Below are 27712 nucleotides of genomic sequence, written 5' to 3'. Positions count from 1 at the left end.
TGGCCTCAGAGGAATTGCAGGGGACTATTACAATAAGCTGAGTTGCCTCCTACTCCTAAGCCTGGGAAAACATTATCCAATTAACAGAACTGTTGGTTAGTGTGATACTCACAGGAATGGAGACCATGTCAACACCTATTATATATGAATTTGTGCCAGTGGAGGGATCCTAATAATTTGGATTTGACCACCCAAACTGAAAAGAGCCTTAAGAAGTCAAAGCAAAATAATATGCCTAAAAGACTCAGCAATCAAGAAGGAGAAAAGAAAAAGTAAATTGGGTATATATGAAACAGATGGGAGATTTAAAGCATAAAAAGACTTTCTGGAAGTCTAAAAAAAAAAAAAGACTATCAAATTTAAATATTCATTGGATCAACCTAAGAATAATCACTATAGAGAATGAATTAACATCCTGGAAGTTGAATGGGGAAAAAAAATCTCAACACAAAATAAAAATACAGAAATGGAATTCATGAGGTAAGGGGTAAAAGATTTGGTAGATATATCTAAGACTAAAAAGTACAGGTGTTTGAGATGGGGAAAAAAGAGAATACAATTAAAGTGATCATTTTAAGAGGAAAAACCACCTGATCAGTGAAAGATTTACATCTGTACATTAACATAGCTTATCTAGTTGTTGCCAGAATTAATGGGAAAATGACACATATAAGCAAGTCAAGATAAAATTCATAAATTCCAAGGAAAAAGAGAAAATCTCATAAATGTCAGGACCAACAGTTAAAGTCAGATAATCTATACAAACTCCACCTCTACATACAGAGCATCCAATCTGCATTCAATGCCTCTCTCTTAAGAAAGCAAATAGCTGCCAACACCAGACATTTAAGGAAAGCCTCTTCATCAGTTATCAATTTACTGGGCCTTGGCTCCAAAGCTGCTCTTCAGTATCTGCTCCATAATAATGAACGGGACTTTATAAGCATTTCTCTTTCACAGTAAGCACTATTTAAGCTTTATTAGCATAGAGCTCTGGAAGGACACTGCAGAAGGAAAGGGGTTTTCGTATGTCAGAGTCTAGCTTTTCTTGCTCTTGCTACATAGTCCAATAGCAGCAAGTGCATAAAAGGAAATCCAGTGGTGTTTGTCCCAGGCTCATGCCAAGAATATGCAGTCCTTTGGCAACCTTGTACTCCAGCCTGGGATTAGTGATTACCCTCCTAATGCAGCCCTACTGACATAGACACTGGCAGGCTTCAGGTCTCACGCTGGCAGCAGTGCCGCATCTTTCTCTGTACAACTGTCTACCATGCTGAACATGACTGTACCTCAGAATATTGTTTCCTGCTGCCCAGAAACTGTGAACCAGCTCTGGTTAAGGCAATCCAGTGAACTTCTCTGTCATTCAGCAGGCTGTAACTCCACTTTCTCCAACAAGGTCTGAACCCCCGCCTGGGGAAGGGAACCCCTCTCTTCCAAGGCTGTCTTTCCTTGAGAAATCTCCTTCAGCCCTAGAAGATTTAGTGTTATTTTTACATCTTTATAGTTAACTCTTCTATCATAGTTTAGCAATTATGTATAATGCATTTTACCAATTCAAATTACTCTGTAGTTTCGACTCCTGACTGAATCCAGACTGGTACAGAATTAGTCCCAGGAGTGGTTCCCAATGATAAACCAGTAAAGATAAGATTTGGGGACTGGTTTGGTCATGCCCTTGGGATTAAGCACAGGGCTGAGCTGCTCGCCAAGGAAATGGGATGCTAGTAATCTATGGCATACAGTAGTTTCAGAACAGTGAAGCTAACACCTGTGGTACACTGTGATGAAGTGTCAACTCAAGCACATGCCTTGCGAACTTAAGTGGCTGCTATGTTTGCTATTACAGCAGTAATGAGAACTGTGAGGACAGGAGTATGAGATAAGATACTTTTGTGTACAATTGAGCACTTAAAAAATGACAAGCTCAAGTCCATTAACTCTCAGCTTAAGTCTCAGTGTGAGAACCAGAGAGCTTCCATGATTCCCCTGGAAGAATCTCTTCTTTCTTATACGTATGGGGCTGATATTGCCAAAGGTCAAGCTAAAAATTTAATTGTGTAGGTTGCTGAATTACAAAAACAGCTGAATTCAATCTCATCAAGTTTCTCATTTGAAAATTAAAACCTTGATCGAGAAAGACTGAGATCCTGAAATTAGAATGGAGATATCTAGTTTGTCTTAGATGAAACTAACAATTTTGACCTCTTTCCCACTCCCTTAGCCCCTCACCACTAATTGGGAGCCTTCCATACCAGTGGAAGTAGCTTGCTTTCCAGCATCTAAGAACACTAGCCTTCCATGGCTTGAAAACCTTCTGATGATCTCACATGGGCAGATGCCTTGAAGGGGGATGCTCATTCTCCTGAAGACCCACCACAATCAACTCCTTTTGCCATTAGATCCGTAACTAGGGTCAAATCTCAGCACACTCCAGGGGGACAGGTACACACTATGACCCAAGAGGAAATAGCTTACATACCCAACAGAAATTGGAGAACCATGTGTGGAGTAGATTCCTGAAGTATTTGACCAAAGAGGATGAAATATAATGCTACATCAGGGCAAATTAATTGACATGGGTGCACTCAGTAGAGATAACAGATTTACTACATTAGTCCATGTACCTGAAAATGGCTCTAATTATTAATTATCTAGTTGGTGCACTAAAAGTTGGATTTAAAGGTTGAGATGCCAGAGCTTTCCTGGCACTGATATGGATGGAGGGAGGAAAGAATCTAATGATTTAGGGAGTTGGACTGGATTTATCACGTGAGAATTTCATACTGCTATTCCTCAACTATGTTATATAAGAGGGCCCAGAAAGCAATTAGTGAAGGGAGGCGCTACATCTCCCATTCTTACAGAGGTCTGTGGTTACTCTCCTTTGTGAGCCTGGTATGAGTGTAGGGGATGTGGTCATTAAGAAGATCATCAATGGAGATGATGACAGCCAAGCTAATACAGCCCAAGTGGCTATACTTAATCGTCGAAGACAAGGTGGGTTCATTACCTGTAAGGGGAGGCAGGGATGTACTTGTCACCAGAATGATTTGGCCCACAGAAATTTCTGGCAGCAGCTAACTGATTACAGTGCCCCTGGGAACAAAACAGGTGGGCAGCCTAGTAGAATACTGTTTAATTTATATAACAGGAAAAACTCTAGGTCTGGTAGCCAGAAGTCTAACTTTGTCTCCAACACATTGGAGAGTTATAGCCTTCTCACCAGTTACTAAACCTGGGTTAGCTCACAGATCCAGAGTCAGTTGAACAAAGTGGAAACCAGGTCCCTTGAAAAAGGAGCCTGCACAGCTATTGCAAGTCACACCATACACCCTCCTCTAATCCTTCCCCAGAGACTTGCAGCCATTAATCAGAGGTACTACGTACTGTAAAAAGGAAACACTCACTCTCATTAATAGACACTGTCTCTGAATCACCCTTATTTCCTGGCACTGAGGTCCACAAGTTAAATTAGAGGCTTATGGTGATACATGATACATGGGTCAGGTGATACATGGGGTTTTAACTCCAGTCTGACTGAAAGTGAGCCCAAATGGTCCAGAGACTCACCCTGTGGTTATTTCCCTGGTTGCTGAATAGATACTTGGAAGAGAGATACCTGGCAACTGAAAGGACCCCACATTAACTTTCTGACCCATGGGATAAGAGGCATTATGGTAGGAATGTCTAAAGCAAAGTTCATGGAACTTCCTCTCCTTACCAAGATAATAAACTAGAAGCAATACTACATCCCCAGGGGAATTACAGAATTTAATCAAAGACCTCAAAGAGGCAAAGGCAGTGAAACCTATCATACCCCTATTAAACTCACCAGTTTGGCCAACAGAGAAGTCAGATGGATCCTGGAGAACAACTATGAATCATCATAAGCTTAATCACGTGGTGACCTTCACGGCAGTTGCAGACCCTGGCACTTGATAAGCAGCTACTAACCTGGCTAATGCCTTTTTCTCCAATTAACAAGGACCACTCAAAGTAAGTTGTTTTTACCTGGAATGGACAAAAGTATAACTTTCACAGTGTTGCTTCAGCACTATGTTAATTTTCCTGCTTTCTGTCATAAATAGTTGTCTTGGTTATCTACATCTCACAATCTGTGAGAGTCAAGAATCTAGATACAGCTCATCTGAATCTTCTGCTTAGGGTCTCACAGGGCTGCAATCAAGATATTCACTATGCTACATTCTCATTTGGAGGCTCAAATGGGAAAGAATCTACTTCTAAGCTCACTTATGATGTTGGGACAATTTCTTTCCTTGCCGTTGGTTGTCGACTGAGGGCCCTGACCTCCTGCTGGCTACTGGCTGGAAACAACTCTCAGGGCCAAGAAGTTCCTTGCTACATGGGCTTCTCCAACATGATCAATTACCTGTCAAGCCAACAAGGAGAATCCTGAGAGCAAACCTGCTAGCAAGATAGTGTCTTGCATAACACAGTGTAATCACAGAGTTGCCCTCCCATCACCTGTGCTATTATTGGTAGAAGAAAGTCACAGGTCTCAACACACTCAAAGGGATGGGTCAAGGACATGAATAGCAGAAGGTGGGGGCCACCAGGGGCAACAACTGAGTCTGACCACAAAAACAGTGCACAGATATCTTGATCATCTTTACAATCCATAAAACATCACACTAGTTCACTATTTTGATGACATGCCCCAACCACTGAATGCCCAAATACTTAACTGAGGTGGCCATGGGGCCCCTAATGTTTTTAGAGAGTTACTGCCCTCTATTTTGTATATGTCTTTCTAAGATTTGCTTGTACTTAATACTTTCTGTTCATCATATTCAATTAGCACAATGCTGTCAAAAAAAACACTAAATAATTATGTAGAATAAATATCAGAAGAAAAAGTTAAAAGAAATAAAAACATTACTCTGAGGAGCAGGACTGGAAATGGGTAGGGAAAGACATGACTGACTGCAATTTTGGTCACTGTACTCTTTGATTTTTCTAAAAAATCATGTACATATATTACTTAAATAAAATTTGGCTTCTAAAAAGAAGAAAATAAAGATATGGATCAAGAAAATACTAGGTGAATAAACAAAACCAGAAATGCTGAAGTGGCAATATTAACATAAAACTGGCATTTAAGATTAAAAGCAATAAACAGAAAATAGATATTATATAATGGGTAAAAGGCTAAATACTAAAGGCTTTTAAATAAGTGAAATATTTGCTTTAAGTTTGCTTTTTAACTTTTATAATTCTCAAATCCAGTAATTTTTCATATAATTTTTTTCTAATAGTTTTATGACATCATTGTTTATATTTAATTTTCTACTACATTTCGACTTCCGTGCATGATAGAAGTTAAAGTTCTACATTTTTTTCAAGTTGTTAATCAAGTGACAATTATGAAGAGAAAGAAACAGGCACGACACGTTTTTTAACAAATTAAATTTTCATATATACGTAGGTCTGTCTGTGTTCAACTGATCCATTTGCCAGTTGTTGAGCCAATCACGTGCATTAAAATTTTCTGTAGCTTTACGTACAGTCTATTAATTGGTAGAGTGAGTCCCTTGTTACTTTTCATTTTCAGAATTTTCTAAGTGTAATTTGTTCTTCTCAATCACTTCAGCAATTTCAAAATCAATCCCTAAGGTTTTGAATGGTGTTGCATTATATACATAAATGAATTTTAAGAGTTTTAAAGGAAATATTAATGAACAATAAATATTTCATATAAATACTGATTTACTTCTAATCAAAGAAACAAAATCCTGGGGATTCAAAATTCCACCATTAAAAAAATTTTTTTTTAATTGAAGTATAGTTGACTTACAATATTGTATGAGTTTCAGGTGTACAGCATAGTGATTCAGTTTTTCTTTTTCAGATTATATTCCATTATAGGTTACTACAAGATATTTGATATAATTCCTTGTGCTATACAGTAAATCCTTGTTGCTTATCTATTTTATATACAGTATAATGGTTTGCATCTGTTAGTCGCACACTCCTAATCTGTCCCTCCCCCACTCCTTCTCTCCTTTGGTAACCATAAGTTTGTTTTCTGTCTGTGAATCTGTTTGTTTTGTATATAGATTCATTTGTATTATTCTAACATTTTTATTGAAATACAGTTGATTTACAGTATTACATTAGTTTCAGGTGTACAGCATAGTGATTCAGTATTTTTACAGATAAGTCTCCATTAAAAGTTATTACAAGATAATGGCTATAATTCCCTGTGCTATACAATATATCCTTCTTGCTTATCTATTTTAGACATAGTAGTTTGTATCTCTTAATCCCATAGCTCTACCTTGCCCCTCCCCCCTTGGTAAGCACTAGTTTGTTTTCTATATCTGTGAGTGTGTTTCTGTTTTGCATATACATTCATTTGTATTACTGTTTAGATTCCACATTACAAGTGATATCATACAGTACTGCCTTTCTTTGTCTGACTTATTTCACTAAGCATAATATTCTCTAGGTCCATCCACGTTACTGCAAATGGCAGGATTTCACTTTTTTGTGGCCAAGTAATATTCCACTGTGTATATACACCACATCTTCTTTATCCATTCGTCCATTGGGCATTTGGGTTGCTTTCATATCTTGGCTATTGTAAACACTGCTGCTAAGAACACTGGGGGGCGTGTATCTTTTCAAATTAGTGTTTCCATTTTTTCCACATATATACCCAGAAGTGGAATTGCTGGATCATATGGTGGTCCTATTTTTAGTTTTTTAAGGAACTCCATACTGTTTCTCACAGTGGCTGCACCAATTTACATTCCCACCAACAGTGTACAGGGTTTCCTTTTCTCCACATCTCCAAGACTTGTTATTTGTAGACTTTCCGAGGATAGCTATTCTGACTGGTGTGAGGTGATTATTTGTCAGCTATTTACTAAATGTTGAACATATGCATTTTACTGTGGACGGTGGTATAGTGGATACAAAAAGTGCTTGCCATAGTTCCTGATATCCAAAACCATTTAATCTTGGGGGGTTTTTTGGTGGGGGGGACGGGACAGGGAGGGACACAAGCCTATCATAAGGGGGGACGGGACAGGGAGGGACACAAGCCTATCCTAAGTATCTAGCTAGTATCTCGTATGAGAGGAGTTCCTGCATTAAACGTGACTGGAAGAAGCTGCACATACTTTAAGGAAAGCTAAGGGAGTTTACCTCACATTGAACAGATGTTTTTCAAATAATAGTTAACTTCGACCACCTGTTTTTCGGTAAGCCATCAGCAGGAGCTGATAATGGAAAACTGAAGAGCAAATGTGGTCTGCTACTTCCTAATGATGTCAGACTTTAAGTTAAATTAGTGATTCAAGAGGTTTGTATTTCATGAGCCAGCAAATATAAATATATAATTTGAGAGATAAGCAAAGAGTTGCCAACAATTTAATAGTAAAAAAAGAAACAACAAAAAATGAGAAAGAGACCCTCATTACATGTCTTTATTTTTCTCTTTTGTGTGAATTAGTGTCAGAGAATATGTGGAAATATTCTGAACTGCTATGCTTCTTTGTATGGTCATACCACTCCCCAGCTAGAAGAGATACTGGTATCAAAAGAAATCAACTAAAAATGTCCAAATGAGTTATTTTTATTTACCTCAGCATTTTATTCTAAGCAGCATTTTCTTATGGTAAATTCTCTAACACACATTTTAAAAGAACATGATTAATTTGTGGTAAGGGACATTACATATGCTTGGCAAGGTCTTTCTTGGCTCAAAACGTGACCTCTCAGAATCCTTCTCCTTATAACTTTCTCCAGCCTTAACCTAAATTTTAACATGATGTATTCTAGAATTCCATACAATATCTACAAATACAAAATACAAACACAAAATACAGATTCAAAACCACATTAAGCCTCACTGAAAGGTGAGCTTCGAATTTTATCATAAACCAAGCACGACTAAAATATTTTGTATCACAATACACTGACATAAATCAGCCTCATTTGATTCTCATACGAAGCCTCATGGGCAGAACATCAATTACTGATAAGGAAATTACAGGTGAAAGATGTTTGGTGACTTTCCCAAGACCATCCCAGCTAAATAATGACAACTTTGTCTCCTAACAGTGCAGTATTTTCCCCACTATTAAATAATAGGGGTCCATTTTAGGTCAATCAAAGCTAAAAACTCCTGAATAGCATATACTGAATTTTCAAACCATTTTAAGCCAAGTTTTTTCTGAACCCTGAAGTCAGTAAATCTCTTAAAATGACTATGTAATCTGTATCATCTACAACCATTAAAAAAACAGTTATCCCATTTTTGTCCTGCTCTAAAATACTACACAGTTCTTGGTTTCTTTCTCTTAATTCACTCTTCCACTGATTTTCCTTCCCAACTATTTCCTCTGAAAACATCCTGAACTAGCAGTTCACTGTAAAATTACTCTACACATTAAAACCAATTCACAAATCTGTCTCTACCTCCTTGGCCCAATCTGAAACTTGGATGTTTTTCCCTATGGCCTCAGAATACTACAGTACTTCCTTTTTTGTGTTTTATGATAACTGCCTCTCCTAGCTACTGTCATATCCGAGCCACACTATACCTATCAGCATTCGAAACTCATCAGCCTTTAAGACCCATGCCAGGTGGCTTACGGTCCTACCACCACCCTCCTTTTTGTGATACATTAAGTAGCCTCTACAGTCACCCCTCTCTCCACCCCCAGTCACTGAACTTTGTTTCTTGGTTCAAAGTCTTCCCCTCTACCCCAATCAAGCCATCCAGAGCCATTTCAACAATGTTAATAAAGATATATCTGATATCTTAAGATACACAATTTTTACTTCTGTTGGTCTAAAAGACCATCAATGTTTTTACTTCAAACTCTCTATTCACATCCTAGACATCTAAGAACTATTCCGTCTTTGAAATCATTTCCATACTACCTGGAATGATCTCTGTCCATTTAGTACAGAACGCCTTACACTCACACTTTGCCTTTTGAGCCTCATCAAGAACTTTAGTCCTCTAACGTCTTTATCTTGCATTCATTTCTTTACCAATTCTTACAATGTCATTACAATTTATCATACAAACTAGAACACTTACAGGGTGAAAGAGGGTGCTATTAATAATTATGCTAGAAAAGTCTGTCCTAAATCCTATTATACATCCTTTCAATCTCTTGCCAGGACTCTCAGAGCTGCTTTGTGTGGACGATGGCTTCAACTACTAATAGAAGGTTATTCTGGAATTTCTGCACAAGCAGCAGAAAAGTGGAGTTAAAGTCATCCTAGTTATTTTTTCTCTCTTCCATTTTACTCTGGGATTCATCAATTCCTTCTGTAATTTATGAAATGACTAAATATCAGAAACATTTTATAAACCAAATAGTTCTAAAAGGATTTCTAAAATAACATCTTTAAAAAAAACCTTCCCAGTGCTTAATATAACTGAAGAATAACCTGCTATTGTATGCAGTGTGGGGAAAAGGTGTGAAATGGCTGGTTCTGAATGACCAGGAAGTGATATCATAGCATACAAATCTAAGATACATGGGTGGATACGATGACATGGATTATTAAGACATAACTGTAGTGAAAATACACCTGTTTTGCTGTTAATGCATGAGTTGTCATAAAGTTGGCAACAACTCTTTCAAAGTACAGAATATTTGTCTCTAATGTGTCTTCTAAAATCAAGATACATAAATTATGAAATAATGGTGTTTCATAAACAAAGTTAGGCTTGTGGATATTATAGGTAAATGATTTCCTATCATATCACCCAGAATAACCCTGTCTAGTCCGGTTAATCACACTCTTCTCAGTTAAAATACAGGATCTTAGTAAAAATACAGATTAATATTTGTCAGACCTACTTAAAACGGACAGGAAGAAAAGACCTAAGCACAATCAAGTTTAATGTCATAAGACAACAGAGTTCACAAGGAGAAGCTAACAAGAAACACACCAAGGCACGTATCTCTGAGTGAAGAGTGAAAGTTGGAGTTTTAATAGAGGATACGTAGTTTTTAACTTTCTTGAAAATGTGTGTTCACATAGTCCAGAATTTCCACAGCCAGTTAGGAAACATTCATATCCTGGCCCAATGATGCTGCAAACAACACAACATCTATATACACTTTCTAAGACTGTGCATGTCAGATTAGTCTTTGTCTTGTTTCAAGCAATTCAAAACCCTCAAAGGACTATAACTACTGAAAAGGAGTTCCTGGCACAGATCAAAACCTACATTTTTGTTCCTTCTAGTAAACAGTAAATTCACATTTCTAATATCTGGTTACAGGGCTGCAGGAGGAAAATCAAACAATTATATGAAGTTATACTGCTACAAATTTAGTCTTCAATGCCATTAACAATCCTTTTAAATGTCCCAGATCAGTTTTCTCTCTGCACTTATTTTTTTTTTAAGTCAATTCCAAATTTTTTTACCACTCTCCTCATTTCTGTTCATGCTTATCAAAAATTCTAGCACTGACTCCAGGTTAAGAAATCCTGTACTAGATCAAAAGTCCTCACCGGGAGGAAAATCCTTTTTGTCTTCTCATCTCAAAGGCTTAGGACCAAAGCCCAGGAAATGATAAGGAATTACATCAACATATATATAGTTTTCTTCAGCAGTTTGGACACAAATCATGAAAACAAAATTTCTGAAGGGTTCTGCTTTATACATGATTAAAGTTAGTGTACAGGGTAAGAAACTGCACAAGCACACTCAATCCAAATTTACTGAGGTGGACAAAAGAAGAAATTCTAAAAAAGTCTCATAGTTCAATATGTCTTTATTCATATAATATTTTCTGTATGTCAATTCTTACTGAAGCTGTAAGTAAGGAATTTTGACCAGAAGCATTAAAATAAGTTAGGTCCTCTCCGTGAAAATAAAGCTAGTAGAAAGCACCATATTCCATATATTCAAATATCTATAAACAATTCATAAACACAAATAAATATGTAAAATAAAGGCTATTTTTCCTTAAAATGACTTCATAAAGTAAACCCATTATATACATAATCTTTTACAAATATTTCACTATCATAATCACAAATACATCAACAGTCATATCTCTATTTACTTGATATGTCCTAGACCATCTATATAAAATGTGATATACCTGTGGATGATACCTTTGGAAGGTTAGGGGATATCATGAAGAAGACTAATAATATCTGAAACACCTAAGTTAAAGCCACAAGCTTGAAATCAGCAACAACACAAAAAAAAACAACAGCAATGTGTTTATTGAAGCTAAATACATGAAAAATAGTAGGTATCTTTGGATGTAACTGAATAGAGGCTGTGAAAATTCCTAGAGTCCCTAACTTCAACTTAGGACTTTAGTTCTAAATAGCTTATAAGGAGTTAATGCTCTTATCTTAGCACTAATCAGCAGCTTTTATAATCTCTGTATTGAAGAAATTAAACAAATCAAAATATTTACTGTATACCTTCCCTCTAATTATCAAAAGTAACCAGAGTATGACAATTATGTGTTCTCCCTTTCACAGTGTATACCAAACTGGGTAACAACTACCCAGCCACTGACTCCATTACCTGGCTCACTGTAGTACTGGTAAGTTTCCATCAATGGAATGTAAACAGGGGGACCAAAAGCGTCTAAGAAGTAGGTAGTGCTCCATTCTCTCTCCCCTTCCAGCCACTGAATGCAAACAACATTGAGGCTCTAAGGGAAAGAGGAGCCAGAAAATGGAAGGAGCATGGATCCTTAAGTCACCATATGAAGGAAAGACACCTACCACTAATTCTTATATTACATATATAAGAATGGTTACATATATCAGAAATTAATGTCTATCATGATATGCCACCAATATCTGAGGTTTATTTTTTACAGTATGTATATTACTCTAACTATGTAGATGCTAGAATTGTTGGGGACAGGTTAAAACATCCACAAATTTCAGAGAGTCATTCTAACTAAACAAAAAATCAAAAACTCACTCTTAATATTAAGCTATCATTTGAGGATTTTCAAATACCTATGAAATGAAAAAAGCAATTTATATCTTCTGCCCTAAAACATTCTGTATATTTTACATATTACTTTTCATTCTAGGAAAATGGGAGATATCAGAACTAAAGCACTTTAAAAAATTAGCTTACAGTTAATCACACATATTATTAGGTTGTTATTAGGTTAAAGCAAGAGTTAAAGATAGACTCAGGGGGGGCTTCCCTGGTGGCGCAGTGGTTGAGAGTCCGCCTGCCGATGCAAGGGACATGGGTTCGCACCCTGGTCCGGGAAGATCCCACATGCCGCGGAGCGGCTGGGTCCGTGAGCCATGGCCGCTGAGCCTGCGCGTCCGGGGCCTGTGCTCCGCAACGGGACAGGCCACAACAGTGACAGGCCCGCGTACCGCAAAAAAAAAAAAAAAAAAAAAAGACTCAGGGAAGAATCAGAAACTTAACATTTTAATGTTAACGTCTTTTATCACAAAAATACTGACATTGCCCAACAAATAGCAAAACAAGACTCTTTTCACTTGCTCATTTTTCTACTGGAGTTGGTAAACAGTAGATAAATGTAAATGTACATATATCTTTGAGAAACAGTAAACAACTTAATAATTCAAATACTACATAACACAAAAACTGCAAGAAATACAGTTCATGTTTAGAACTTTCTTACAACTGTTCTCAAAAACCTAAGAATTTTAAGGCACTAAACTGATTATGAAATAGTCTGGACCAGTTCCACATGTCAGTTTAAGAGATGCAAAAGATGTTGAGATGTGACCATGAAGCTTAAACAATGAATATGTTCAAAGGTAATCCAGCTGAATCTCTAAAAGGGATCAACAATGATTATTTTATAAAAATATAATCATTTGTGGGGAAAACCTTGGGCTATAAAATCTGAACATTTCTGAAGTTCAAATAAAGATACTGTGATTCTCGGGGATGGGGAAGGGTAAGCCGGGATGAAGTGAGAGAGTAGCATTGACATACACTACCAAATGTAAAATAGCTAGCTAGTGGAAGCAGCCTCATAGCACAGGGAGACCAGCTCCGTGCTTTGCGACCACCTAGAGGGTGGGGTAGGGAGGGTGGGAGGGTGATGCAAGAGGGAGGAGATATGGGGATATATGTATATGTATAGCTGATTCACTTTGTTATACAGCAGAAACTAACACAACATTGTAAAGCAATTATACCCCAATAAAGATGTTTAAAAAAAAAAAGATACTGTGATTCTAAGATACAGTGCCCTGGTGTTTGTAAAGTTTTATTTATTTCACCTTTGTCTTACGTATAACCTCCCACAGGATCCCCCAAAAAGAAAAAGTTAAGGTTTCTTTTTAATTGGCATAATTCTGACAAATTCAAACTCTCTCTTGCTTTATGTCTCCCTCATATTTTATTAAATTTCACTGTTTGTAATATTAAGAAAGTCACAAAAATTACCAATGACAAAGTATATACAAACATTTTTACATAATAAAACATTACTAATATCAGCTATAATACAGGTGAGCTGAAGAACAAACCCCAAAAGTATCTGGACAGTATCTTCTCAATAAAATAAAAATGTGTTTAGGCAACCAAAATAAGATTAGCTTTTAAGTGAGAAGCATATGTGTTCATAGTGTAACAAACAGTGATATGGCCATTATGCAAGCCCAAATAAAGCCAAATTTTCTTCTCATCGATAAGCAGTAGATAAACTAGTAGGTAGTTCAGGATGAAGATGCTACTCTTTCCTTTATAATGAGATAGAACTGTTCCTCACCTAAAGTCATTTAAGCCTTTAAAAGGTATTCCACCACTTTTAAATGATCCCAGGATGTCATTTTAACCTTTTATTTTAAACATAATCAAAGATGACATTCTTGTGTCTGCATTTACAGAATGAGATTTCTTATCCATGGACCAAGAGAAAGAAGGAATAATAATAGAAACAGGTCTTCAAGAGAGGTTGGGAGATAAAGTCAGAAAGAAAGGTAGCCCTAGGACAAGAATTGTTAGGATGGAGGGAGGAGGGAGAGCAGAAGGGGATGGTGGTGGAGAAAGTATCTGTCTTGAGTCAAGAATTAAGTTTCACGCTGAAGTGGTCCTGGACACTGTCCTCTGACCCTCCCCACTATAGACCTATGCTGGGTTGTAATTCAATTCCCCCAGTCCTTCATTCCTGCCTTCTTGTACTTCCCCAACTTCCACCTGATGGTGATCAGCAGGATTGCAACACCAACAACAATGGCCACCAGGACCACCACAGTGACAATACTGGAACTAGCTGTCAAAGCTTCATGGGGGTTGGGGGGGATTTCGTATCCATGTAGAGATTACCAACAGGAGACTTCCACAGAAGAGCATACTGAGACTGCTACAGCCACAGAAGAGTAATTCAACCCTACCCTCCTCTCAATATAGGTAGAGCTAGCAATGTCCATCTCATCCAGTGTCCATCTCATCTAGGATCTTCTAAGAGGTGTTCTGTTACTGCTTAATATAGATGGTGGGCTGCTTGTAGTGCTGGCATGTACCTGGAATGGAGCCAGCGGCCGTCACAAAAGAGGCACTGCAGCTCAGCTTCCCAATCTGAGTTTAAAAGGCACAGGCATCCTGGCAGTGATGCTTTTGCAACAAGGGTGTTGTGCTGAAGACTCAGGTCTTCTTTTTCCAAATCATGGATGCCGTGATGGATGCCCATGAGGTTCACCCACCAGCACTATGACATCAATGCTGCACTGATGGGCCTTCAAACACCATTTCTATCACATTTGGGGCTCTGTAGGCAATCAACGTCCACAAAGGTATGCTTGCTAGGCTTCACCAGGCTTTGACCACTTTTGTGGCCACTCGTGCATGGCTTGCAGGAACTAAGAAGTCTAAAATGAAGCAGTTCCCCTCAAGAGCACAGTGCCTGGCACCAGCAGCACTCCCACCCTTAAAACATCAACTTATTCATGGGACAATGTGAAGTGCAACATTAGGCCCAGACTTCCCACAAGGGTCAAGACAGAGGAATGAGAAATACACAGGATAGAAAGATATTCATAGGGCTTAAAACAGAACCCAATGTCTGGAGCCTGGGGTAGAAACCGCAATTGTGCTGCCCTGGCAGTTTCTTCCTTTTTGTTATGTAAAATTCGTTTCTGATAAACATCAAAATGTACAGTTGCTAAAGTTATGATTATGTATACCTTAATGATTATTAAAGTATTAACAATTTCAATCCTTTGACAGTCTACCTGCTGCCATGGAAAAGATCATCTATCTAAGATCTTTTACGTATGAGAGAAATAAACTATCTTGTTTAAACTACTGTTATTTTCAGTTTTCCACATTTACCTTCAGCTAAACTTAATCTAAATGTTTTTATATTAAATTTAAATTTTTTATTATGATGTTAAAATCAGAATAAATGTTTTAATATTTTTTTCATGATTTTAAGTCCTGTACCCAATATCCTGCACTGTAGTGGTTGCAGCTATAAGCACATATTTCTTGTATTACACTCATATACTGATTCTATCCAAGTACTTGTATTTGCTTAGTTCTATAAGGTTTTACTCATCTTCATTGTAGTATTTCCTTCCTTCAATATTTCTTGACCATCTTTGTTACAAAGTTCATTTCAGTCAATAGTACATTTGTTCTCCCCTCTAACGTTTCAGTACCATTTCTTCTATAATTAAACTTCTTAAGACATTCTTCAGCCATTTTAATACTTCTTGAAACTTTTAAGCTTTTCAATGAACAATTCAAAACTTATTATAAACACATTTATCCATTCTATTAATAGCTCAGAAAGGCATTCAATTCTCACACAGTCACTAAATAAACTGTCAGTTCAAACACAAGTTAACAGGTGAGATTTTAATAAACTCACCGGTGCTTTTTCACTTTCCTTGGTGTCGACATGGAGTAATTAAAATTCACCTACACAGGGCTTCCCTGGTGGCGCAGTGGTTGAGAGTCCGCCTGCCAATGCAGGGGACACGGGTTTGGGACACGGGTTCGTGCCCCGGTCCGGGAAGATCCCACATGCCGCGGAGCGGCTGGGCCCGTGAGCCATGGCCGCTGAGCCTGCGCGTCCGGAGCCTGTGCTCCGCAGCGGGAGAGGCCACAACAGTGAGAGGCCCGCGTAACGCAAAAAAAAAAAAAAAAAAAAAAATTCACCTACACAAATCTTAGGGGAGAACTCCTCTGCATTTGATACCTTGAGATTTGGCATCTAACCCATTTGTAAGTTGGGAACTAGAAGAAATCAATGTCCTATAAAAGTTCATACTTTTCTTTAACATCAGAACAAAGTTTCCTCCCTAAAAGAGAGAGAATGACTAATCACAGACTATCCCGCTAAGATACCTATGTCTTTCCCAATCATAACTTCAATGGACAAAATCAGTTTTACCCACATAGTCACCTGTCAAAAGCAAACAGGAGACCAAACTGTGCTATTAAGTATACTTCATTTATAGGCTGAATCCAATTCCTCATTCACATAAGTTATTATTATCAGTACATTAAGACCAAATGGAGTTTTCTTAGCATTAATCAACAGTTTATAATAGTATATTAACAGATCATTTGATTAGTATGGAGAATTTCCTTTCCCTTCGATGATTAGCAAGTCTATGAAGGGAAGGGTCAGGCAAGTTTAGTTCATAGTCTATCTCCTGTACCTAACCCAATGCCTGAAACAAGAGCTCTCAATGAATTTTTGTTGAATGAAGCAACTGTAGTCCAACATTTTTAGTTGAAGTCTGGAGGAACAAAATGCAAATGCCAATGGATTATAGAAATTCACTTAAATGCTAACTCATAACTACTAAAGCAACAAACACCAGATTAATAGCTTGAATGTTCCAAAATTCAACATATAGTCAGTGTCATGCACCTAGAAGTCAAAATGTCCAAACCAAACTATTCCCATACCCATCTACTAACACCTATACTCTTAAAATTTTCCTTTCAGTGAATATCCCCAAGTCAAACAACTAGGAATTACCTTAGATTCTGTCCTCTTTCTCATCCTTCAGAAGCATCCTACAGCCTTAATATTTATAGAATCGGTCACTTCCTCTTCCTTTTCACCCTCACTGACACTATAAATGCAAACTCATTACTTCCCAACTGGATCACTGGAGGGGGAGAAAAAAAAAAAAAAAGTCTCCTAATTGGTCTTTCTTCCAGCCCTACACACCCCAAATCACTACCTGTACTGCTTCCAGAAAGGTATTTCTAAAAACGCTAAATATGATGTTATTTTCTTTCAAAAATGCCACCAATTTTAAAAAAAGCCAAAACATTCAGTGTTCAGAATCTAGCTTCTCTCAGCTCTATTTTTACTGGACATCTATGCCCTCTTTGTAGGGGTAGAGATTTCATTTTTGCATGCCCTGTTTCTGCTGTAAGAAGTGCCCTCTGCTACTGCCTAGCTAACTCCTACTCATCTTTCAAGTCTCAGGTCAAGTTTTAGCTATACAGGCAAACCTTCCACAACCCTGTCCTCTAGACATGCCCAAGTGAATTTTCAGAGTTTTCAACCCACTCAGTGTATCTGTTTTATTAAAGTATTCTGTAACACCTGTTTCCCATAAGGGCAAAACTGTGGTTGTTTTTCTGTACATTGAGGAACTATCTAGCACAGCATCTGATTACAGGAGGTGTGTAACAAGTATCTATTAAGCTAGTAAAACTGATTCTTTACAATTCTGATAAGGAGAAAAGACTTAAAATAGAAAATGGTCATAAATAGTTGTAGGAATCAAAGGTTTCTGGAATGCTGGAGAAATAAAAGCAGCCAGGTTCTTTAACACAAATCTTATCAAAGCCTTCACATTTCATACCTCTCCAAAGGGGAAGGGATACAGTCATTTTCCAAATATATGGACATTATAAGCCCTCCTTTTGGGGGGCATTTCCGAAATGCTATCCATTTTTATTTCAAAAAATAAAATAAACAAGATAGACAAGAAGGTATCCAGCTTCAACAACATTTAATACTTTACAGCCATATTTGTTTCTTTCTGCTTCTTTTTCAGTAACTGCTGTAGTACCCCACATACACCCATCTGATCCCATTCTCCTTCTCCTATCTCCTCAGTAAGTAACCAATAATATAAACTTGATGTTAAATAAGCTTAGATATGTGTTTATATAAGCAGTACAATATACTATGTATCATTATGTAGCTTGCTTTGTCCCTTAAAATCCATTTCTGAAATTTATCTATAATGGTACCTAGAGCTCTAGCTCACTCGTTTGAAGTGTTTGAATATACCACATTTTATTTATCAATTGTCCTGTTCATAGACATTTTTTACTTCCTTTTTTTTTCTCTTTGCTATTACAAAGTAGCAATAAAAATTCCTGTATTTGCCTCATTTATAAAAATACACAAAAATTTCTCTAAAGGTTACAACTAGGAATTGAATTCCCTTTCTTCAAAGTATCTCAGTTAAAAAAAGAAAGACATAAAAAAGAGAAAAAGGTGTTGCCCACCATGTAGGCACTCATTAAATATTTGCTAAATGAATGAAAAATGAACAGGTCATTCAACTTTTCTTAATACTGTCAAATTTTTCTCCAAAGGGGTTACACAGATTTGTACTCCCACTTGTTGTTATTCTACATCCTTACTGACTCTCACTATCTTCCAGACATTTTTATGTCACTCAATATGAAGAGTATGAAACAGAATTTTATTCTATTCCACTCAAAACTGTATTCATTTTTCCTGTTTTCTTACATGGGCTATTGTTTCCTCTAACACGTTCAGAATGCTGATTTTTTTTTTTTTTAGTGTTAATTTTCTCTCTAGGAGTTCTGCTGATCACTCATTAGTTCTAATACCCTAGTTTATGCTGAAATTCCTACATAGACAATTGTATATTCTGCAAATACGGAAAATGTTGTATTTTCCTTTTCAATTGTTATACTCTAGTGCTTTTTCCTGGGAATTCATCTAAATTTCCCTTTTTAAAATGCCGTGATGTGAGGGAGTTCCCTGGTGGCGCAGTGGTTAAGAATCCACCTGCCAATGCAGGGGACAGTCTGGGAGGATCCCACATGCCACGGAGCAACTAAGCCTGTGCGCCACAACTACTGAGCCTGCGCTCTAAAGCCCGCAAGCCACAACTATGGAGCCCAAGTGCCACAACTACTGAAGCTCATGTGCCTAGAGCCCATGCTCTACAACAAAGAGAAGCCACTGCAATGAGAAGCCCGCGCACCACAACGAAGAGTAGCCCCCGCTTGCCACAACTAGAGAAACCCCACACGTAGCAACGAAGACCCAATGCAGCCAAAAATAAAAAATTAAAAAGTGCCGTGATGTGAGCTATAAGGTTTTTGTGTGATAACTTTATCAATCTAAGGAACTTCCCTCTTGTTCGTTTATTCATGAAGTTATTGTTCATTATGAATATCAGCTATATTTTATCAAATGATTTTTCTAAACATTCTATATCAATTTCCCCCCAGGATTATCTGCTATATAACAGTAAAATATTTTCTAACATTAAGCCACCCTTGCATTCCTAAGACAAAACCTCTAAGTCTTAAAAATGTACTGAACTGAAATTGCTAATATTTTGCATTAGTTGACCTTTTCTACCATTTCTTTTTCTATTTAATTTCCATTTCTTTTATTATGCCTTTCTTCCTAATTACTTTAGTTTTCCTATTTTTCTTTCTCTAAGTTTGTACTACTTTTGCTAATAGTAATACATTTAAGACTGTATATTTATTCAAGTAGTGCTTTAGCTGGCCTCAATTTTTCACTAACATTACTTTCACTAACATTCACATTTCAACTCTGTTTATTTCCTCTTTACCACATGAATTATTTAAAAGCGCCTTTCCAGACTTGTGAGTATAATGTAGTGTAGAAGGGGAATTTTGTGTATTTCAACCTTATTGCACTGTAGTCAGAGAAAACGGTCAAGCATTCTTTAATGAAATATTTCAAGACTTTCTTTCAGTCCTCAATAGTTTACAGTTATACTATACAGACATACCTTAAGACATATTGCAGGTTTGGTTTCAGACCACTGCAATAGAGCAAACATTGCAATACAGAGAGTCACATGAATTTTTGGTTTCCCAGTGCATATAAAAGTTATGTTTACACTATACTATAGTCTCTTAGGTGTGCAATAACATTATGCCTAAAAAAACACTGTACATACCTTAATTAAAAAATAACGCTGTTGGAAAAATGGTGCTGATAGACTTGTTTGTCGAAGGGTTGCCACAAACCTTCAATTTGTAAAAAATGCAGTATCTGTGAAGTGCAGGAAAAAACAAAAAACACAAGGAATGCCTGTACTATTACTAGCTGTGTAATGATTTTCACTTATCTTGTTGACTCCTGAGAACGAACTCTAGATCCAAGGAAATGTGACTGTAAATTTCTACAAAACTACCTCTTCAAAAACTATGTCTCTACTATTCCCTCAGGATTCTTCCCCTGCATATTTTGGAACCCTTTCAATCCACACCAAAGTCACTCAACTGCTCTTTCATATTTACTTTTTTATTTCTCTGGGCTACATTCTAAATGAATTCCTAATGAATGCCAATTCCTCAATTCTCCCTTTGATGGCATCTAATGTAGCTTTTTATCCTCAGTAAAACCAATTTACTAAGTTTATTTCCTATTTGGTATTAGATAGAATTTCTTCTTTCATCTCTCTACAATCTTAAATATACTTATTTCTTTTATTATTCATCCCTCCTTAGTCAATGATTTTGTGATTATCTCTGCTCATTCTACTCACTCCACTGCACAACTAGATCATATAGTGGGCTTAGAAAGAACTTCCTGGTCTAAGATGATACAGAGGATTTTTACAGACCCAGTCTCCAACCAAGAAAGTAGTCATTTTAATTCAGGACCTGGTTATAAGGACTATGTCTGCCCTCTCCCTTCCTTCAGCCCATGATTTTCTAAAAGTGGGGTTTTAGTATAAGTTATTATCCAAACTAGGACCCTCTTGAGTATTAAAGGAGTCTCTACTAATAACTACATGGATGATAAACATAAACTAGAGTCTGAAGGGTAACATGAGATATACAATCCCCCTAATCATAAGCCTTAGCCTATGCAGCAGTTCTCAGCGGCTTTCTTCAGTCTCCTTTACAAGTACGGAGTCACGTGTTAGGCCCTGGCTTCATGTAGTTTAAGCCTAACTCTATTCCTCTACCCTTCATGAAGCACCTTTCATCTTTTTAACACACAAGAGCCAAACTCTTGGCTACAAGTGCCTGCTTCTGCTACCTTAAGCCCAATCCTGATCACCAGGTAGTTTTTCTTCTATATAAACCACAGAAACATTTAGTTTCTAAATTCATTAATGTCTACCCTCTTTTTAATATTTTATCTTTATTACTTTATGTTTGAAGTGAAGAGGTAATAAACACTTAAATTAGTGTGCCAGCTTCAATAAAAGACCTGCAACAGAGTTTTTTAAACATGCATTCCTTTTGCTCAGCAACCACTTTCAGGAATTTATGTTACAAAGGATTCCCACGTGCACATTTCAGAGGGATATATAAGGATATTCAAAGAAGTACTATGTTTAATAGAATAACTACTCTTAAATAGTTATCTTAAATATACTTATATTCTTCTTTAACAATAAAGCAGCCCAAATGAAAACTGGTTAAATAAATCATGGACCAGCCACATTAGGGAATAGTATATAACTATTTAAAATTATAAGGTTAATTCATGGGAAAAAATGCCTACAATAGAACGCTGAGTAAAAAAAAATTACAGAAGTTTGTAGATTAATTTGAATATAGCTAGAAAAGAAAAACATAAAAGAATAATAAAAAATTACAGCAAAGTAGAAAATGCTTAGGGTCAACTTCAATAGAAGAATAGTGAGAAAAAGTTGAAAAAGTGACTTAAAACCAAATTATGCAAGTAGCAGTAGGCTCTGACTACTAATCTTTACCTTTCATAAAACATGAATCCAAAAGAATTTAAGCAGAGAGTAAAGTATGGAAACAGCAACAGGGAAGAGTAATGTGGATGAAGAATATAAAAGATACTGGGCAAAAAAGAAAAAACGTACACTACTTACTAGTGTGTATCAAATACAGATGACTAGATTTTGTTCATATTAAATACTGAACATTTTGTTCATATTAAGTAAAAGTTGGAAAAATAAAGTTCTGCATGAAAAATGAAAAGCAAAATACTGAAATGCAATTTTTAAATTTAATTTCCTTCATCTTTCTGCTTGTGTTTCCATGTAAGGGTGGGAGGCAATAAACAGAAATCAAAAATAGTATTTCTGTAGCTTGTTAACAATTTTTCTATTACAGTATAATAAAGAAACTGTCAAGCTTAATGGCTAAACGTCACTTAATATATTTTAAAATTATACTTATGTAATCTAAGGTTGTCCATTGCTTTGGGTAACTGGGAATTCAGTATTTCTTTTACTATTTAGCATCATCCCACCACTCCACCTCCTTCCCTTCCCATACAAATTCCAGGATTCTTGAACACATCAATCTGGTAACATACATAAAAAGCAGTAAACTCCCTTAAGGAATTCAAAGGGAAATACAGGTTAAAAAATAGAAGGTATACTAATGAAAACTTGCCTGCTTTTAGGTCTAAAAATAAATCTGTTTCATCAATTACCTAAACTTCAAACTTAAATTGAAAATGAAGTATCAAAAATGAGCAGATATCAAATTAAAAGATTTAACATATAGTCATCAGTAATCAAAAAATGCAAATTAAAATAATGAATTACCATCTTTGCCTATGTTGTCAAATAATTCTTAAATATAAAGTATCCAACTGCTAGCTACACTTCTGGTGAAAGCTAAACTAGTACAACTTTGGGAGAGTAAAAATGGTATTATTACCACACAGTTAAGAAATATTCTTTAATGAAATAATTTTACCTCTAGTACTTTAAAATGAAAAAATGATGTGGGGAAGTAAATACAAATGATAAGTTTTAAAATAGTGGAAAAAAATGTAAAGACACACATAATCATGGTTTAACCTTGTAATGAATTAGTAAGAAGCCAATGAATATATGCTCTTCTAAACTATTTAACGGTATTTGTTGAGTCAATGAGGAGAGAGAAAAGAGTAAGGTTATAAAAGATCTCTCTCTCTCTCTCTCTCTCACACACACACACACACACACACACACACACACACACACACACACACAAATAACCATAAAATATTAACTGTGGTTATTCCTAATTCACTCTTAGGAATGTTTTTTATACCTTTTCTTCTTTCAAATATTCTTCAATACACATGTTACTTATATTAACTCAAATTTTTAAAAAAACACATATTATTAAGGCAATAAAAATTCTTAGGCAGCTCCTGTTACATGCAAGTTACTTTACTCAGCACAATGTAATCTAAACTTTGTAATCTTAAACTCACTATTAAAAAAAATGCCTTTCCTGACACCTTTTACAAAACAAGCAGAGAAAAACTTTTAAGTTAATAAACTTCTTGATTACACAATCAACAAGAGTATATAAAATGTCAATATATACACGAATAGGTTCCATGCTATTGACTGTATTGCTTTATTAATAAGATAAAAACACTTAAAAACACTTAAAATTTACCTGCATTGCACTTTTCCCCAGTTTCACCACTTCAAATAATGTGACAGGCTCCCCTTCACCATTCTGTTGAGGATGCCCATTAGCTCTTCCACGGCCTGTTCCTCTAACTCCAGCTTCAATTCTACTCTTCTCTCCTGGAGATTTTCGAGGTTTCTTATTTGTAGACTGAATAAAAAGATGAGGAAAAGTTAAATTAAATGCAGGCATACTTTGCTTTATGCAAGAATGATCTCAAATTATGTTTGATCTTGTGAAAGGGAAGTTAGCACTGTTATAGATAAGAGACCTAATCCCAAAGGAAGCTTTACAATGTTTTCATTGATAAAAACAAAGCGCAAACAGCAAAGTACAAGTTAATTTATACAAGGCATGAAAATAAAGTTAAAAGAAAAAGATTTAATATTTTGTACAATAATGCCAATGCTGAACATTTTAACCATGCCCCAACCATGCCCCCTTCTTGACATTTTCTTCTTCCTATCTTCCTCAATATTCTATTTCCTCAGAAACCTTGTTCAATAAAACATTACTTAGGGCTTCCCTGGTGGCGCAGTGGTTGTGAGTCAACCTGCCGATGCAGGGGACATGGGTTCGTGTCCCGGTCCGGGAAGATCCCACATGCCGCAGAGCAGCTGGGCCCGTGAGCCATGGCTGCTGAGCCTGCGCGTCCGGAGCCTGTGCTCCGCAATGGGAGAGGCCACAACAGTGAGAGGCCCGCGTACCGCAAAAATAAAAAAAAATAAAAATAAAACATTATTTGGAAAAAGCTGCATATTCAACTTCTCCCTTGACTTAAGTGCTCAAATATTTCTTATCCAGTCATGCAACAAATATATATTGAACATATTTGGAACCATTCTAGATACTAGAAATACAGCAAATATTTCCGCCTTGACAGTTTACATTATTCAATTGACAACCCATCCCACGCCCCCAATTTTTTTAAAAAAGTCAACACTAGTTATCACCTTATCTGTGTCTCACCTTTAGAGTCAAGATAGAATTGCTTGCAGTCACTGTTATTATTCCCATAAATTTCATTCATATATAAACTCATCAGGGTTGCTGCTTCACCAAGCCCACCAGTAAAAGTAATGTTGCTAAACGCAATAGACATTTTTTGAAACTCTCTCAACAGGCCATGTTATCCCCCTTGTCTTTCAGATATCTTTTCCCTCCCTATACTCCTTACCTGTCAGTTACCTTAGGTCTCTCCTGAGCATCTTCTCAATCTTTATAGTCTCTCTTGAATGATTTACTTCACTCTCATAATAGCCTGTTTCAGTTATCAATTTACTGTTCCTCATCTCCAAATGTATTCTAGTTTGCCCCACTCTGTAAACATTTCTCTTTTGTCATATGCTGCACAGGTAGGCTTATAACTAGAGGGCCCTGGAGGAACATTACAAAGCATAACATGGAGGGGCTTTTCTCCCTGCTCACAGGACCTGCTCCCTTCATTCTGTATTCCTGTATTCTTCACAGTACTCTTTCACTCCTCTTAATAGTTAACAGCCTGACAACCATTTGTGTGTGTGGATTAATATATAATGAATTTACTGCTTATTTTTAAATAAATTATTTTTAGAACAGTGTTAGATTTACAAAAAAAATGTGAAGATAGTACAAGGAATTCCCATATATATCACATCTAATTACACCTATTATTAACACCTTACTATTTGTATTGTACATTTGTTATAATTAATGAACCAAAATTGATACATTAACAAAAGTCCATACTTAATTCAGATTTTCTTAGTTTTTGTCTAATGACCTATTCTGTTCTAGGAGCGCATCCAGGGCACCTAGACATACTCACATCATGTCTCCTTAAGCTCCTCTTGGCTCCAAGTTTTTATACTTTCCTGGGTTTTGGTGACCTTGACAATTTTGAAGAATTTTATACAGTGATTTTGTACTGTACAGATATTTTATACAATGTTCCTCAACTGGGGTTTGTCTGATGTTTTTCTAATGACTAGACTGGGATTATGGGTTTGGAGAGGAAGATGTGAGAGACAAAGTATCATTTTTGTCACCTCATATCAAGGGTATATACTAACAATATGATTTATCACTCAATGTTGACCTGTTAATCAGTTGGCTGAGGTGGTATTTGTCAGGTTTCTCCACTGTAAAGTTACTTTTCCTCTCCTTTCCATACCGTACCCTTTGGAAGAAAGTCACTGTGTGCATCCCACATTTAAGGGGTGGGGAGTTATGCTCCACCTCCTTGATCCACCTCCTTGAAGGTGGAGCATTTACGCATACCATTTGAAATTCTTCAGTATGAGAAATTTGTCTATTCTCACTCATTCACTCAATCATTTGTACTAACGTAGACTCATCGACATTTATTTTATATTTTTGGATTATAATTCAATACTATTTTTTTTTTAAGATGTTAGGGTAGGAGTTTAGTAATTTATTTATTTATTTTTGCTGTGTTGGGTCTTCGTTTCTGTGCGAGGGCTTTCTCTAGTTGTGGCAAGCGGGGGCCACTCTTCATCGCATTGTGCGGGCCTCACTATCGCGGCCTCTCTTGTCGTGGAGCACAGGCTCCAGACACGCAGGCTCAGTAGTTGTGGCTCACGGGCCTAGTTGCTCGGCGGCATGTGGGATCCTCCCAGACCAGGGCTCGAACCCGTGTCCCCTGCATTAGCAGGCAGATTCTCAACCACTGCGCCACCAGGGAAGCCCATTCAATACTATTTTATTTTGTTGTTCAACTTGCTTCAGCTTTGGCCATTAAGAGATCTTTCAGTTGGTTCCTGTGTCCATTTGACATATTCCCATCATTCTGTGTGTTTTGCTTTTTATTTTTTTAGCACTTGGTTACTTTCTGGCAGCACATCATTCTCCAGGCTCATACTGTATATTCTCTTTTCCAGTTTTAGAATCAGGGAGTTTAGAATCCAAGAAGCCCTGGTTCCTTTTATTAGAGAATTTTACTAGAGATGAAGATCTGGGCACTAGGTTTGGCTCCTTGATACTAAGTACCCTTGCTTCTAGGCCCTTAAGCAGACAAAACAAAGAAATGTATGTTCCATATATATACACATAACTATAAATGTTTCTGTATGCAATGATCTGTTACCTATATTAAGCTAAACATAAGTTGGAACTGGTATCTCCAACTCTAATCCATTACCACATGGATGCTTCTTCCCCTTGCTCATCGACAAACTCCCACTCCAACAATGAGAAATCTGGCTCTCCTCAGTATTCACGTAGAGCAGTATTTTAAGCCCTACCCCATGGGAAACAACTTTATGAACTAGACTGCAGTTCTTATATACACTGTGTACAATTTCTCTGACTTTAGTCTTACAGACTCATTTCCAAAGTTACCTAAGTCAGCAACTCTCTCCCCACTCCCTTCACTGCAAAAGAGATTACATTGTTACACTCTACATTCCATCCTGGTATTCCCCCTACCTTATAAATGATGTTTTTAAACATCTGTATTAATAAAATTCACTCTTTTTCTGAAAAGTTTGGTGGGCTTTGACAAACGCATACTGTCATGTACGCACAACTATGGTATCACAGAGAAAAGTTTCACTACCTTAAAAACTACCTGTGCTTCACATCCATTCAACCCTCCCACTTCGCCTTGGCAAACACCAAATTTTTTTTAATCACCACTACAGTTTTGTCTTTTACAGAGAGTCATATAATTGGAATCGCACAGCATATAGCGTTTTCATATTGGTATCTTTCATTTTAACAAAATGCATTTAAGATGGATCCGTGTCTTTTAGTGGTTGAATAGCTCATTTCTTTTCATCTCTAAACAATATTTCATTGTATGGATGTACCATGTTTTGTCATTCATTTACCTAACGATGGACATCTTGGCCACCATTTTTGGCAGTTAGGAATAAAGCTACATAGGCATTCACATGCAGGGTTTTGTGTGGACAAAACTTCTAAATCAGTTGTGTAAACACCTAGGATAACTGGATCATATGGTAAAACTATGTTTAGCTTTGTACAAACCTGCCAAACTGTCTTCCAAAGTGGCAATACCATTTTGCATTCTGACCAGCAATGAATGAGAGCTGCTGCTGCTTTGCATTCTTGCCAGGAAATTGGTACTGTCAGGTTTTTAGATTT

At 36.8% G+C, this 27712-nt stretch overlaps 1 protein-coding gene across 4 annotated transcripts in view; it reads right to left on the bottom strand.

The window, feature by feature from the left end:
* The window catches only part of STAG1 (stromal antigen 1), a 434108-nt gene that overhangs the window by 259114 nt on the left and 147282 nt on the right, over window positions 1-27712 (bottom strand). For all 4 annotated transcript variants that reach the window (XM_029214246.1, XM_029214245.1, XM_029214243.1 and 1 more), the window contains exon 4: window positions 23591-23755. In XM_029214246.1, coding sequence (XP_029070079.1) covers window positions 23591-23755 — 165 coding nt within the window. The remainder of the gene's footprint in view (window positions 1-23590; window positions 23756-27712) is intronic.

This window comes from Monodon monoceros, unplaced genomic scaffold (genome assembly GCF_005190385.1).
Source record: "Monodon monoceros isolate NGI ecotype Baffin Bay Population unplaced genomic scaffold, NGI_Narwhal_1 Super_Scaffold_11, whole genome shotgun sequence".
NCBI lineage: Eukaryota > Metazoa > Chordata > Mammalia > Artiodactyla > Monodontidae > Monodon > Monodon monoceros.
The sequence above is the reverse complement of the archived record's forward strand: the minus strand, read 5'-3'. Positions and strand labels throughout refer to the sequence as shown.